The sequence below is a fragment of the Sphaeramia orbicularis genome, chromosome 5 (genome assembly GCF_902148855.1).
Source record: "Sphaeramia orbicularis chromosome 5, fSphaOr1.1, whole genome shotgun sequence".
Classification (NCBI taxonomy): Eukaryota; Metazoa; Chordata; class Actinopteri; order Kurtiformes; family Apogonidae; genus Sphaeramia; species Sphaeramia orbicularis.
Window position 1 is genome coordinate 9190692 of NC_043961.1, and position 12908 is coordinate 9203599.

Genomic DNA, 12908 nt, shown 5'->3' on the forward strand with positions numbered 1-12908 from the left:
TGGTTCCATAAAGGAGCTGAGCCACAGAGGGGTGGTTTCCTCCTGGTGAACTTACCACAGAGCTGCTGTGGTTGCTGATGTGAGGCACTCTGTCAGGAAGGCCGTTCCTCTGCCCGAAGTCTGAGTGATTCAACTGTGGAAAAAGGTTCAAGTGAACAGTCAGCCTCTTTGAAAAGGCAACTTTTATCTGATTAAAAATGTGTTTATGACAGAATGATTTCACACCTGCATAGATTGGTGGTTTTTCAAGTTCATTTCGTTAGAGTGTCCGCTGTCGCCAGCTGGCTCCGCACACCAGTTCATCTATAAGAGAAAACGTTCAGGAAAGAAAAATGAGCCTCTGCTGAAACAATGGAAACATATTTCAACTGCTGCACTCACCGCTGGGTAGCTGCTGTCGTCGTCGTCGTCAGATAAATCCAGGCTCGTGTGCGGTCCTTTCATTCTCTTGGCGTTGGTCTTTCGGCTGTAGGTGTAGTGGGGTCGCGGTCTGCCCGGTATCATCGGGGGGTCCGTGGCAAACTCAGCTTGGCCCATCTGGAAGGGCAGCAAGTGTCTCTGCCATGAACAAACACAGACACATCTCATACCCCCGCCACTGTCTCCCTACTCCTACAGAGCCACACGTTTAGCCTTACCATCGCCTGCCGCTGGCACTGACGTAGTCTGCATTTTTGACGCTTTTTGTTGCTGCCGCCGAACTTGGGTTTGTCTATGCAGAAGTCACATGTGCCGCAGTCTTTCCTGCAAAGACAGGCTTTGCATTCTCCACAGGAGCGTCGCTTCCTCTTCTTATGCCACTGAAAACATAATAATGGATTAGATTTCTATAGCACTTTTCTATGAACGCATACTCAAAGTGCATACAGTGGATCCATTATTCATTCACTCTCACATTCACACTCTGGTGGTGGTAAACTATATCTGTATCCACAGCTGACCTGGGACAGACTGACACTTCACCCCTCCAACCCCCACCGAACATTCATATGCATTCATACACCAGTGTGAGTAGCAGCACTGGAGGCAAAGAGGGTGAAGCATCTTGGCCAAGGACACAACAGCCCAAGACTAGGACAGAGCGGGATTTGAACCACCAACCCTTCAGTTATTAGACGACCCGCTCTACCTCCTGAGCCACCCTCAAAACCATTCAAATCAGTTTCCTTTTATTCCCTTTCCTTTCAGATTCCTATTAGCTGTACTATAGGTATGCCTAGTCCTCCTGGGGTCCTTACAATAATCTTTACATCTAGTCAATGCAAATAACATACAATAGAATCATACAAAACTATTTTTCACTTACAACATAACATGAAAGAAAATAAATAACAGACAAAATACAGACATGACAGCTCCTTTAGGTCAGCAGTGGTACAGCATATACAGTACATATATTCAATTAGTCCAAGTATCAGTTATTTATGGTCAATAGATGCTTCTGGACTAACTTCTTGTATCTGGTTTTACAGTTTTCTTTTGTGATGTGTTCTGGTAGTTTGTTCCATTCTTGCGTAGCTCTGTATATCACCATTCGTGGTGTCCAAACATGCTGCCATTAAAACGTACTCTTATGTCATCTACCAAAGCTGATGAGGGCATTCTCGTGATTTTCTGTTAAACCATTTAAACCATTTCTTTCTGGTCAGAATCATTTCAGTGCAACACAAAACAATGGATTATCCGACAGCAGAAGGTTCATTTATGTAAAACCAAGTTATGATCACAAAACAGCGAAGGTAGGACAAAATTCATAATCATCGCTTCATAATGCGATCTTTATTTTTGCTTTCTTTCTCTTCTTTGGCTTGTCCAGTGAGTTTTAGTGGTAGTGAAAGAATACTCAGCTTAGCAGTGCAAAGTTCGTCACTGGACTGAGACTTTTGCATAGTACTGTATGTAGACTTCATGAGGGGAGGCGTACTGAACCTCAGGCTATGGCACTAGTCAGTGCATGTGAATATGAGGTCATCAGCCCACGTCGACTATTTGCACAACTATAGTCGTCAACAATGAAGCTAAACTGATGTCTGCACTGATACTAAACTAATACTTATGTTCACCAAACACATGCTGACATAGGAAGAAGATATAGATGTGACTTAAGGAGAGAATCCAACTTTGGACATTTTTTAACTTTGGTCACTTTTAGTTGCATAAACACAAATGTTATAATGATCAATGTGTCAACTGATGCTGGATTCCTATTGGCTGCTGAGAAGACGTAGGTCCTAACAGACTGTCAAACTACATATCTGACACTGTACAATAAGTGGGTTTTCCTTCATCTTCTTTTGGTTGTGAGGCCTGTGAACCCCCCTTGAACACAACATTTGGTTACCTTTCAATCCCAGTGTGAATCTAGCTTTAGAGAATTCAGCACCACCCCACATATATCCAATAATATTGTCCTCAAATGCAGCCAGTAGGTTGTCAAATCTTTACTTGGGGCTCTGCTCAGGTATTCTAAATCAATAGCTTTATATGGGAAAAAGATGTTTTACAATAGCTTTTCTGTTGCTAGTTTGCTTTCATGTAAAATCAGTACCGTTTCCCCATTCCCACAGGCCCACCAACCCAAATGGGAACGCCTCATTTGGACTTTGTTGAGCAGCCAAGTGGGAGTTACTGTTTTCACTTAATATACGTTACTTGCTAACTCACTTGTATCTAGGGATGGGAATCGAGAACCGGTTCCTTTTGAGAACCGGTTCCCTGTAGCTCAGTTCCTTGGAATTGTTTGCCTGCCTGCTTAACAATTTTGTTTATCGATTCCACCTTCCGTGTGCATGCGTGATGACGTCACACACACTGCATTGTTTTGGTTCTGAACGTAGCCAACATGGCATTGAGTTAGAAACACAAAAAGATTAGAACACTTGCAAAGTTTCCATTTGTTCAAATGGGGAAATCCCTCCAATCTGCTCAAACATTTGTCCACAGCATGTGATTCATTTGCAGGAATGTCATATATTTGATATGCTACTTGGCAACGCTTGTGACTCTAGCAGGAGAGCGAACACCAGGGTGTCATCTGGGCCCAGTTCTGGTGGGGGCAACGAACGTCCTGCCCCCTGAAATAAAAGTTTCCGAAGGTAGGAAAAAGGAAAATGTGGTGGACAACAGCAGGAGACATAGAGGAATTATTAAAGTGTCTTAAGTTTCAGTTTCACTGTACGGTGATGAACCCCCCAAACCGGGCCTGGCGTCATCTGTTAGTATCTGTGCGTACTGTATAAAATAATAATAATGGATTAGGTTTATATATGTTACATTGTTTATATGTATAGGTTATATTTTCTGTGCAGATGGAAATATAAAAGACAGCTGATGCAAACACACCTGTTTGTCCTCTTTTATTCCTTCATCCAATGAGAATCGATAAGGAATCGGATCGATAAGCAAAATCAATAATGGAATCAGAATCCTTAAATTCTTATCGATTCCCATCCTACCAGTATCTCTGCTGCCTTTACTACATGTGACTTCTACTAAATGAACTCCAGCAGCAGATGTTCATGACTGAGATGCAGACAGCAGACAGTTCCTCTTATACTGCAGACATGTATGGATGAACACCAACAGTCGTCTTTTCTACAGCCTTGATGTTCTCTGTTAATTCCTGTCAAAATTCTACATCTGCTTTGACAAATGACACGTGTGCACATAATATACAGGACACTTATTCCCCATCTATTTCCATTGTCTAGAAGTGCATAGACATTCCTTCGCTCTTCGCCAGTGCTTTGTCATCATGAAATCATTCTAAGGAACGCTGACGGAGCATGGAATTCATTTGTCTTTTTACTTCCTCTTATAAGTAGTTCCTTCCTTTTCTCTAGAAACACACTCACATTTGCAGAGTTGTTCTCACTGTGCGACAGGCAGCGATTGAGGCTCAAAATCACAAGACGGTCAAGACAACAAAGACAGGACAAACAAGAACCACACACACAAAAACAAACTGTCGTACCCATCTGTTGGAGGTTTAAACTGTTGGACTCTTCTGCTCATCTATATTATAAAAGCCAAGTGACCTCTAGCTGCCTCTGGTCAACCAAGTACAAAAATACACAGAATAGTCTAAACATGTCATGGGTTTGTACCTGTGTTGATGGATGTTGAACCGGTTCCGTTCAGATGCAGGTAAATATGTCCCAAATCCAATTTTTGTGTCCATATGTGACCTGTATCTGATCTGTTACAGACAGTTTGAACAGCACTAATCTGACCCAGACCACTTTCATATGTGGTCCTAAATCTGACCCAGACCACTTTCATATGTGGTCCTACATCTCGCCCAGACCACTTTTATATGTAGTCCTAAATCTGATACAGATCTGATATTTTCCAATGTGACTTCAGTCTGAACGTCCAGGTTGCATTTATCCGACTTTTACGTTATTGAAATGGGACAAACATCCCAGTTGTTCATCCCCGGAGGAGGAGCGGAGGAAAAACATATTTCCTTCTGTAAACACAGTGTGTGTCTGCATGGTCATGTATTCCATCAGGACCTCTTTTGTGCATGTGGGTCACTTCAGGGTCACATTCAGTTCAGACTCAAAACTGACAGAGGCTGCATTTAATGTGGAATATGAACCAACAAACACAAAAATCAGATTTCAGCCAAAACTCTAAATTGTGCATTAGACCTGCTGTGTGAACGTAGCCTAATTAGTTCCACTCAGAACATTAACCCCTGTGCCTTTAGGATAATGGGCTGAAAACACTCACATCGTCGTCATCATCTGTTGAAAAGTCGTCCTCATCGTCCAGATCTGCACTGGCAGAAAAGTTCTCTATGTCACTGCTTTTGAGACTCGGTGTTTGCTGTGAATATAACATGGACAAACATTTCAGACATTCTTAGTAAAATAAGTTCAAATATGAACAGGTCTCAACTTTAACTGTTAGAACTTACCTTGGACTCTGAATAATCAGTCTGTAAAACAAAAGCAAAAAGTTAGAACTTATGTGAATCAAATAAATGAAACAGCTGCTGAAAAAAACCTAAGGAATAGTTTCATATTGTCAGAAATATTGGATGTTGGATTTTCTAATCTTTACTGACAAGATATTTAGAATCTGTCGACTGATCCGTCCACAGTGACTTTAGTTCAGGACAGAATTCTCCTTCTGTCAGATTTAAATCAGCATAATCTGGTTTTAAGGTTTTGTGCACTGGCTTAGTTTGTTCTTATACTGTAACAGCACATGTGGACATCTGCAATAAACACAGTAGATTTATGTGCACAGACTTTAGGACACGTTACAGGCTTTTTACCTGGAAATTCACACGCTCCTCAAGTGGTTCAGAGAGTTCATTATGAGGCCGATGCGCCAAGAAGCCTCCGGGCCCCTGATGGAACACACACAATAAAGACCAGTTCACCCTATTTTAACAACAAACGGAAATAAAAACTAATGCTTCACTCTCGGCTCACCTTGCGAATAGGACATATACATCTGCGTTTCCGGCAGATGCGCTTGCGAGACTCTGGGCTCTGCAGTCCGTTCTTACAGTTCGCACACTGGCCGCAGTTCACTGTGTTGTGGCATCCAACGCACTGACCACATGGAATCCACTGGGGTCGACACGGACACAAAGACACGTTTTAAAATATGAAAACAGAAATGGTAAAATCATGAACATATTCTAAGAAACAGATAGTTGGACTCTCATCCTGTATTTGGAATTCTGCTGATCTCATCTTATCTTATCTCATCTCATGTATGTCGTCTAGAACACTGACATTAATGTTATGGAAATATTGGAATATCAGTGACTTCTTTAAATTGTTAGTTTTTGCAGAACAGATGAACAACATAAAACTTTAATAGCAAAAAAGAAAAATGGTGCACAAAATAAATGAATAAACAAATATGTACCATATACCCTGATAAGAATAGAATGCTTGCTATAAAACATTTTTTGTTGGCCCAGAAAAGTTCACAAACCTCAGCACTGGACATTTAAACAGACATTTAGTTCAGTTTGTTGTGCATCCATGTGTCTCCCCCTACTCCCCCTCACTCCCCTAGTCTCTCTCTCTCTTTTTCTCTTCCATTACTCTCTCTCTTTAACCCTTGATCTGCTCCTGTCAGTCATCCCTCCTCTACAGTCGGGGTCTGCTTCAGGTTTTTACCTGTTAAGGTACTTTTTCCTTCCTGTTTACTCCTGTTTGGATTCTGTGAATTGGCTTTAAAGTCTGGTTTATTCCAGCTCTATATGTAAAGTGTCAAGAGATAACTTTTGTTAAGATTTGGCGCTATATAAATAAAACTGGATTGATATTTTTAGAAATTCCAGTATTATAATTAATGAATTAAAAATATGAGTGTATATATATTTCATACTCTTATAATTTTGATCTAATATATGTCTAAATGTATTACATCTTGTGCACCAATTTTCTTGGTTTTTGCCTCCAAAGGTACACACTGGATGGACATACTGTAGATCTACAGTTTTCTGCACCACAAAAACACTGGTACTGTACATCTGTGAAATGAGAACTGAATTATACCGTTGTTCTTTTCTTAACACGTAACTGCTACAAATGTACTGAAGAACATAACTTCAGCACAAGTTACTTTACTCTTTTGTCATTACACTGATTTACATTTAAAAATTTTTTTAAATGATCTGCCTCAGATTAAATGTGCTAAATGTTCTGTATTTTAATCAGATTAATTATTAAACTAATGACCAAAGTGCTGGTTTGCTGCTGTTTTCCAAGTATATGACGGTGTGTTCTTCCACATATATGTTGGTTTGTGTCCATTTATCCAATAGATTTATAAATGTTCCACTGATAAAACCTGTACAGCCCATGTATTGTCATGTGCAGAGTGTTCGAAGTAGATCTGGTAGATCTGACACGAATATTCCTTTGGACTTAAACCCGTTCTCTGGTTAATTCTTGAATTTCATATTTTGCCACCTCTCTCATATTATATTACATTAAATATCTTAAACATCTTACAGGACTGATCCAGAAAATACAATGAAAGCAACTAAATTTATTCAGACATAGCTGTGGATAAAAAAAAAGCTTTACCTTTCGAAAACGAATCATCGGATGTTCTCTCGTCTTTGATGCTATTGGAATCACAAACATGACAATAAATTGGAGTGTTGTTTTTGCACTAGATTCATGGTGTTTTAAATGAATACCCAACGTACCCCAGCAGGTGGGACAGGACGGCCTCTTCCTCTGTTTGTCATACCATGTTCCTGTAAAGGAAATACCACATCTGGCACAGACCCTAGGGACAGACAGAGAGACCATCATTCCACCTGCATTTATCAGTGACTGAACAGTAATGACAACCTTCTGTGAAGGATCATCCACATAGGCTTAAAGGTCTGACACGAGGCCCGAAAAACTGGACTCACAGTGTACTGTCCTCTGTCCCGATTTCCCCATTTATGGAGGGGAGTGGGATCGGTCTGGATGATGAGGGGGGAGGAAGTCGGATTTTGTCGTCACTTGAGTAATACCGAGAGACTGGGGTTGGATTTTCTCTGGCATTGAGGGTGGGGAGGCTGGTTTGGTTGAAGGGGGCGGTCTTTATACTGGTGCTGGGGGTCAGTCTGTGGTAGGAGTCAGGAGTGTCCGCCCCCTCCCCTCTGTCCATCCAGCTCGACTCTGACGAAGAATCTCTCTCTTTCATCTTTCTCTAACAGACAGGAATGTAAAGAACATTTAGAGTTAACGTTCTGAAATAAAACACACGCACCGTCTAAATCACAGGTGTCAAACATACGGCCCGAGGGCCAAAACTGGCCCAACAAAAGGTCCAGTCCGAGATATTAACAATCATTTTAGTTCAGGTTCCACATTCAGACCAATTTGATCTGAAGTGGATCGAACCAGTAAAATACCGTCATAATAATCTATAAATAATAACTACAAATGATCTTTCAGCGTAAAAATGTAAAATTACATGAAAATGTTTATATTTTACAAACTATGCTTTCACAAAAAATGTGAATAACCTGAGCAAATGTGAACTTAAAATGTCTTAAAATAAGTACAATTTTAACCATATTCTACTTGTTATGAAATGTTTTGCATATTTGTAGATCCACTGTGATCTGTATGTTTTTTTTTTGTTTGTTTTTTTTAATAAATTGGACTTATTTTTCTTGATAAATTTCAGTTTTTTATTGGTTATTCATATCTTTAAAGGATAGTTTGAAGATGTAAATGTTTTCATCATGGAATTTTACTTTTTTCACTCTAAAACATAGAGAAAAGTACGGAGTTGACATTAGTTTTACATCAAATTGTTTTTTTTACTGGTCCGACCCACTTCCGACTGTATTGGCAGGATGTGCCCCTGCACCAAAATGAGTTTAGCAGCTCTGGTCCAAATATTTTTAAGCACAAAGTCTTGAATAATCATGATAGAAGAGGTCGGTACCTTCCTTCGTATTCTTATTGGTGGTGCCTCGCCGTTCAAAAACTTTCCCGTCTTGTAATCAAAACTGGACAAGTCCTTAACTCTTTCCAAAACTGAAGTCAGTTCGACTCGGCTTCGGACTCGATCACCGTGAGGACTACATTTAAGAGACAGAAACTGTCGTTAAAGACAGGGAAATAAGCACGAAAATGACCACATCTATCCAAGATTTAACTGCAACAACCTGCTTATTTACAGTAGATGTGACAGCAAAAACAGAAACAGCAGAACCAGTTACTAATGATAAAATATGTTTATTACTTAAACACATTAGTATAGAAGTAGTGTTTTTCCTTTACCTCATGTAATATACGTCCTTCTGCCCGATACTAGAACCTGAGCGACGCACAACTTCTTTGCGCTTCCATCCTTCTCCAAGTTCAGGCCAATCAACCCATCCCTCATCAGGATGGGTTCGCTTACGACGAGGAGCTTGAACACTTCATTAAAACAAATAAAGAGGGATAAATAAAATGCACATTCCAAATAAGAAACAGTTATACTATAGATGAAACTGTTATTAACGTAAAGCTTTTTTCTGGATGTTCAAATGTTTTCAATTATGAAGACAAAGCTGATTATCGGTGTGAGATGAGCTGATTCTTTCACTACTCACATCCATCAAACTAACACTGAGCTCCTCTGATCGTACACTGACAGTTTCTCTGAAGCATTTCTGTAACTTAAGTTCTTTTATAAGTTGTACATTATACCAAGTCTTATTCGTTTAATCTATTTACTATTATAATTACAAATAAAAACACACTTTTAGGATCTACCTTAAATTCACCATTGTTTAAGTTTGTACTATAAATTAAAATAAGGAACACAAATGCACCTTATAGAAGCACTGTAAGCACATGTTATACAAAAGAGCCCTTCAATGTTGACGTATATACAGACCTTTAAATTTACGTTTCTTTAGACAGACATTTATATTTTTATCTTGTGTGCTGTGTGTGTAATTATTATTATTTTATATTACTACTGGCTGCAGGTGCAAAAACACAGGTCACTGCACATTGTGTTACATGTTACTGTGTCAAATAAAACCTTATCTTTTCCACCTTACCTGTGAGTCCTTCTAGAGGCCTTGTCACTGCCTGCCACACTCTCAGTTTCTCCTAACAGACTTTCTTCTTCAGGGTCTCTCTGATTGGAAGGGTGCTGGTAGTCCCAGCTGTTGGCATCATCATCATCGTCCTCCAGGGGTTCAAACCAGTCAAAAGGAGGCTCCTCTTTCGCAGTCCCTTTATCCCCTTCCTGAGGTTCATTCTTAACTGTTGCCTCTGGGGGGGGTTCTTCTACGGACTCAGACATGGACCTCTGAGTCCTGACTTTGCCTGATTTGGAAACATTTTCCTCTTTACCGGTCTCTTCCTCTGTGTTTTCCGCAGCATCGCTTTCCTCAGGCTCTTTTAGAGGCACTGGGCTGATTTGTGGTTCCTCGTTCATTGATGCACTAGTTTGAGCTACAAACGCTGCAAAGTGTTTACACTCATATGACAGCCCCTAAAACCAGTCTGGCATCCCATTTAAAAGGTGTATTCTCAAGCCGTTCTTTAATTCGGCCCTCCTATCGGTGATGGATGTTCAGCTTTTCATGGCACAATCTGAAAAACAAGACGTTGAAGTGTGCACATGTTTATGTAGACATTAAATCTGTCAGAGGTGCAACATTCTCACGCTTAATTACGTTAGCTTAGCAAATGGGTGTCACGGTGGCTTAGCGGGGAATCCTTACTCTATGCGGAAATTTTTTAATGAAACTACCTAAATGTAACGTGTTGGCAATCGAGACATGTTGGCGTTACCAGTGTGCACAAATGCACACAAATCTGTCATATATTCGTGATTAAATAGCTGGTTAACACTGGGGTGTAGCAATGATTAGCTGCTAGCTAAACACTGTGTTAGCTCCACTAGCTAACGCCTACAACATCACATATGACAGTTATCGTTGCAATACTTCTCAAAGTGTCCCGACTCTGTAACATTAGCCACAAACTACACTAACTACAGCACCAGTGGCGTTAACTTCACATTAGCTGGATTAGAAACACTTAACGGCAGCTAAAACGAAAATGGAAGAAACGTTAGCAACCGCCAGCTAACGCACGCCTCCACGGTTCCGCACATCTGCTTCAATTCAACACCTCGAATGAGAGCTGTGGATCACAACCAGGTCACCAAATCATACAGTCAGTTGAGTTGATAGAAACACACCTTTTGATATAGATAATTTCCCCCTGATGCTTAGGACTCCAGTCACACAATACTTTACAGGGTAAGCTAACGTACCCCGCTAACATGTACCTAGCTAACATTTAAGACGGAAACGGAGGTAGGACCAAAGAAGACCGAACACCAAATATAAACCACCCGATTCATCAGATATTCACAGACTCGGAACATAAATATATGTTTGAGTTAAATATTAAACAACACTAGAGTTTATTTAACATGAACATAACAATAAACGCAAATGGTGTGACAAAAATATTGAGACAAATGTAAGATAAACATATATCGTCCAAGCAGTCCAGAATAAATCAACAGTTTAGACTGAGGATAAGTGGGAGGAAGTGACTTATCTTAACCCTCTAGTGTCGTCTTTGGCTGCTTTCACGGTCCATCAGAGAATGTCAAATAAAGGGAACCACAGACAGGCTGCTGTTTCTAAATGAAAATAGAGCATGCATGTCCTTAAAAAATCTTGAAACTAGGTTTATACATACTACACCTTAGAAATTATTAAATAACCGTAAATATAACTTTGTCTTATTTTGTGCATCCCCCCCCTTTTTTTTGGCCCTGTGCTGTTGAGAATCTTTAATCCCAACTCTGAACCTCATATGGATGTTTTACTTCTACAAAGTCTTGGAGAGCTTTGCAAATATTGATTGAATCATTGTGACGAAGTAGTTAAAACTACTTTCATCTCTGTAAAAAAATATGGCTAGAGACACATTACATGTTTGCTTTTCAAATTTAATAAAGGAACCATAAATTAATGGTTAAATAAAAACCCAGTTTTCTAAATAACACACAAACAACAACAGATGAACAAGAAGACAGAATTACACAGACAGTACTGTGCAAAAGTCTGTTTTGCAGGGTTTAAATGAGCACACATACAGATTTATTTCTCATTCTCTTTTCTTCAGATACAAGAAAATACAGAAAATACATGCAAAGCCTTAAAAGAGACAGAAAAACTGAAGTAAATGGGTTCTAAAGCTTCAAGTTACTGTTTAATGTGACACCTGACCTTATGACAAGAAGCAGCACAAACAATTAGACATATCTGACATGTGTTCAATGAAACCTGGTATAAAACATCAGGAAATCAATGCATTCAATCTCAAATCAGGTAAATCTCTATCATCAGGATACATTCATTCCCTTCAGGTTCAATGAAATACCAAATTTACTTCCCTAAAGACTCTGCCTTTCTGTGTGAAGTTTGGATGTTCTTCCAGTGCCTGCATGAGTTTGATCCATACACATGTAATGGGTTGTTTGTCTGTGTGTGTGTGTGTGTGTGTTCAGGGTGTATTTAACTACTGTGGTGTACTGTTATCTTTGTGTTTTAAGCAAACAAGCATTTACACACAAAGTATTTCTGCTTTTACCATTTTCCTGAAATAAATAAATATATATTACTAAGCTGTTTGCATAACAAATTTAAAAAATTAAAATTCTTGTTAATGCACAACTGAAAACTAGCTCCATTATGGTCTGTGTTTAATTCCTTTCCACGTTCTCTTAAAAAAAGTCTGCATTAGAATATTTATGCACATCCAACAGCCTGTGGATGTCAACTTTCATCATGTTTAAAAATATGTCTGGTCTCATTCGCAAAAAATGAGGACTTTTCTCTAAACATCATCCATCTTGACCAGACAGTGTTTTTCTCTGTTCCATCTGACACATGTACAAATGTCCAAAGAATCCAATAAAACCAAAATTAAATCAGGATATTCCACATGCCTTATTTGGACTATTTGTAGCAAATAGAATCTTCTGTTTCCATGACCTGAATTAAAATCATAAGACTGTCATATTCAGCGTAATAGTGAAATATTAGTGTCCATGCACTCATCTGTTTACAGCTCCACTTTATTTTATTCAGTTCTAATACCTACACTGGAACTCACTACTTTAACTGTTTTGACTGATTTAACATTAAATCTTTAAACTTTAATTAAGACTGCTTCTTATTCTTGTTTATTCTTTTTTCTTTTTAATCTTTTCTGCACTTTCCTTTTGTTTAATGTTTTATTCTGCTATTGTCTTAGTATTAGTGTATGATTTTAATGTTATTTCATGTGATTTTATGCCTTTGTAAACCACTCTGAGTTGCCTTGTGTATGTATGGTGCTAAACTAATACATTGTCCGTGCATGTAAACATACTGAAAAGCAGATTAATCA

The 12908-nt window shown here is 39.1% G+C and overlaps 1 protein-coding gene across 2 annotated transcripts in view; it reads right to left on the bottom strand.

Moving 5' to 3' along the window:
* The window catches only part of mbd1b (methyl-CpG binding domain protein 1b), a 14213-nt gene extending 3401 nt beyond the window's left edge, over nucleotides 1–10812 (bottom strand). The window contains exons 1-15 of one of the 2 annotated variants that reach the window (XM_030133763.1): nucleotides 10699–10812; nucleotides 9545–10085; nucleotides 8772–8912; nucleotides 8434–8569; nucleotides 7403–7686; nucleotides 7190–7272; nucleotides 7065–7105; nucleotides 5448–5588; nucleotides 5288–5362; nucleotides 4925–4945; nucleotides 4738–4833; nucleotides 639–800; nucleotides 382–537; nucleotides 226–303; nucleotides 56–133 (exon numbers count right to left, since the gene is read on the bottom strand). In XM_030133763.1, the coding sequence (XP_029989623.1) occupies nucleotides 56–133; nucleotides 226–303; nucleotides 382–537; nucleotides 639–800; nucleotides 4738–4833; nucleotides 4925–4945; nucleotides 5288–5362; nucleotides 5448–5588; nucleotides 7065–7105; nucleotides 7190–7272; nucleotides 7403–7686; nucleotides 8434–8569; nucleotides 8772–8912; nucleotides 9545–9927 (1875 nt within the window). In that variant the 5' untranslated portion in view covers nucleotides 9928–10085; nucleotides 10699–10812. Of the gene's footprint in view, nucleotides 1–55; nucleotides 134–225; nucleotides 304–381; nucleotides 559–638; nucleotides 801–4737; nucleotides 4834–4924; nucleotides 4946–5287; nucleotides 5363–5447; nucleotides 5589–7064; nucleotides 7106–7189; nucleotides 7273–7402; nucleotides 7687–8433; nucleotides 8570–8771; nucleotides 8913–9544; nucleotides 10086–10698 lie in introns of both variants that reach the window. The other variant, XM_030133762.1, reaches the window with a different exon arrangement.
* Nucleotides 10813–12908: the final 2096 nt, after the last annotated feature.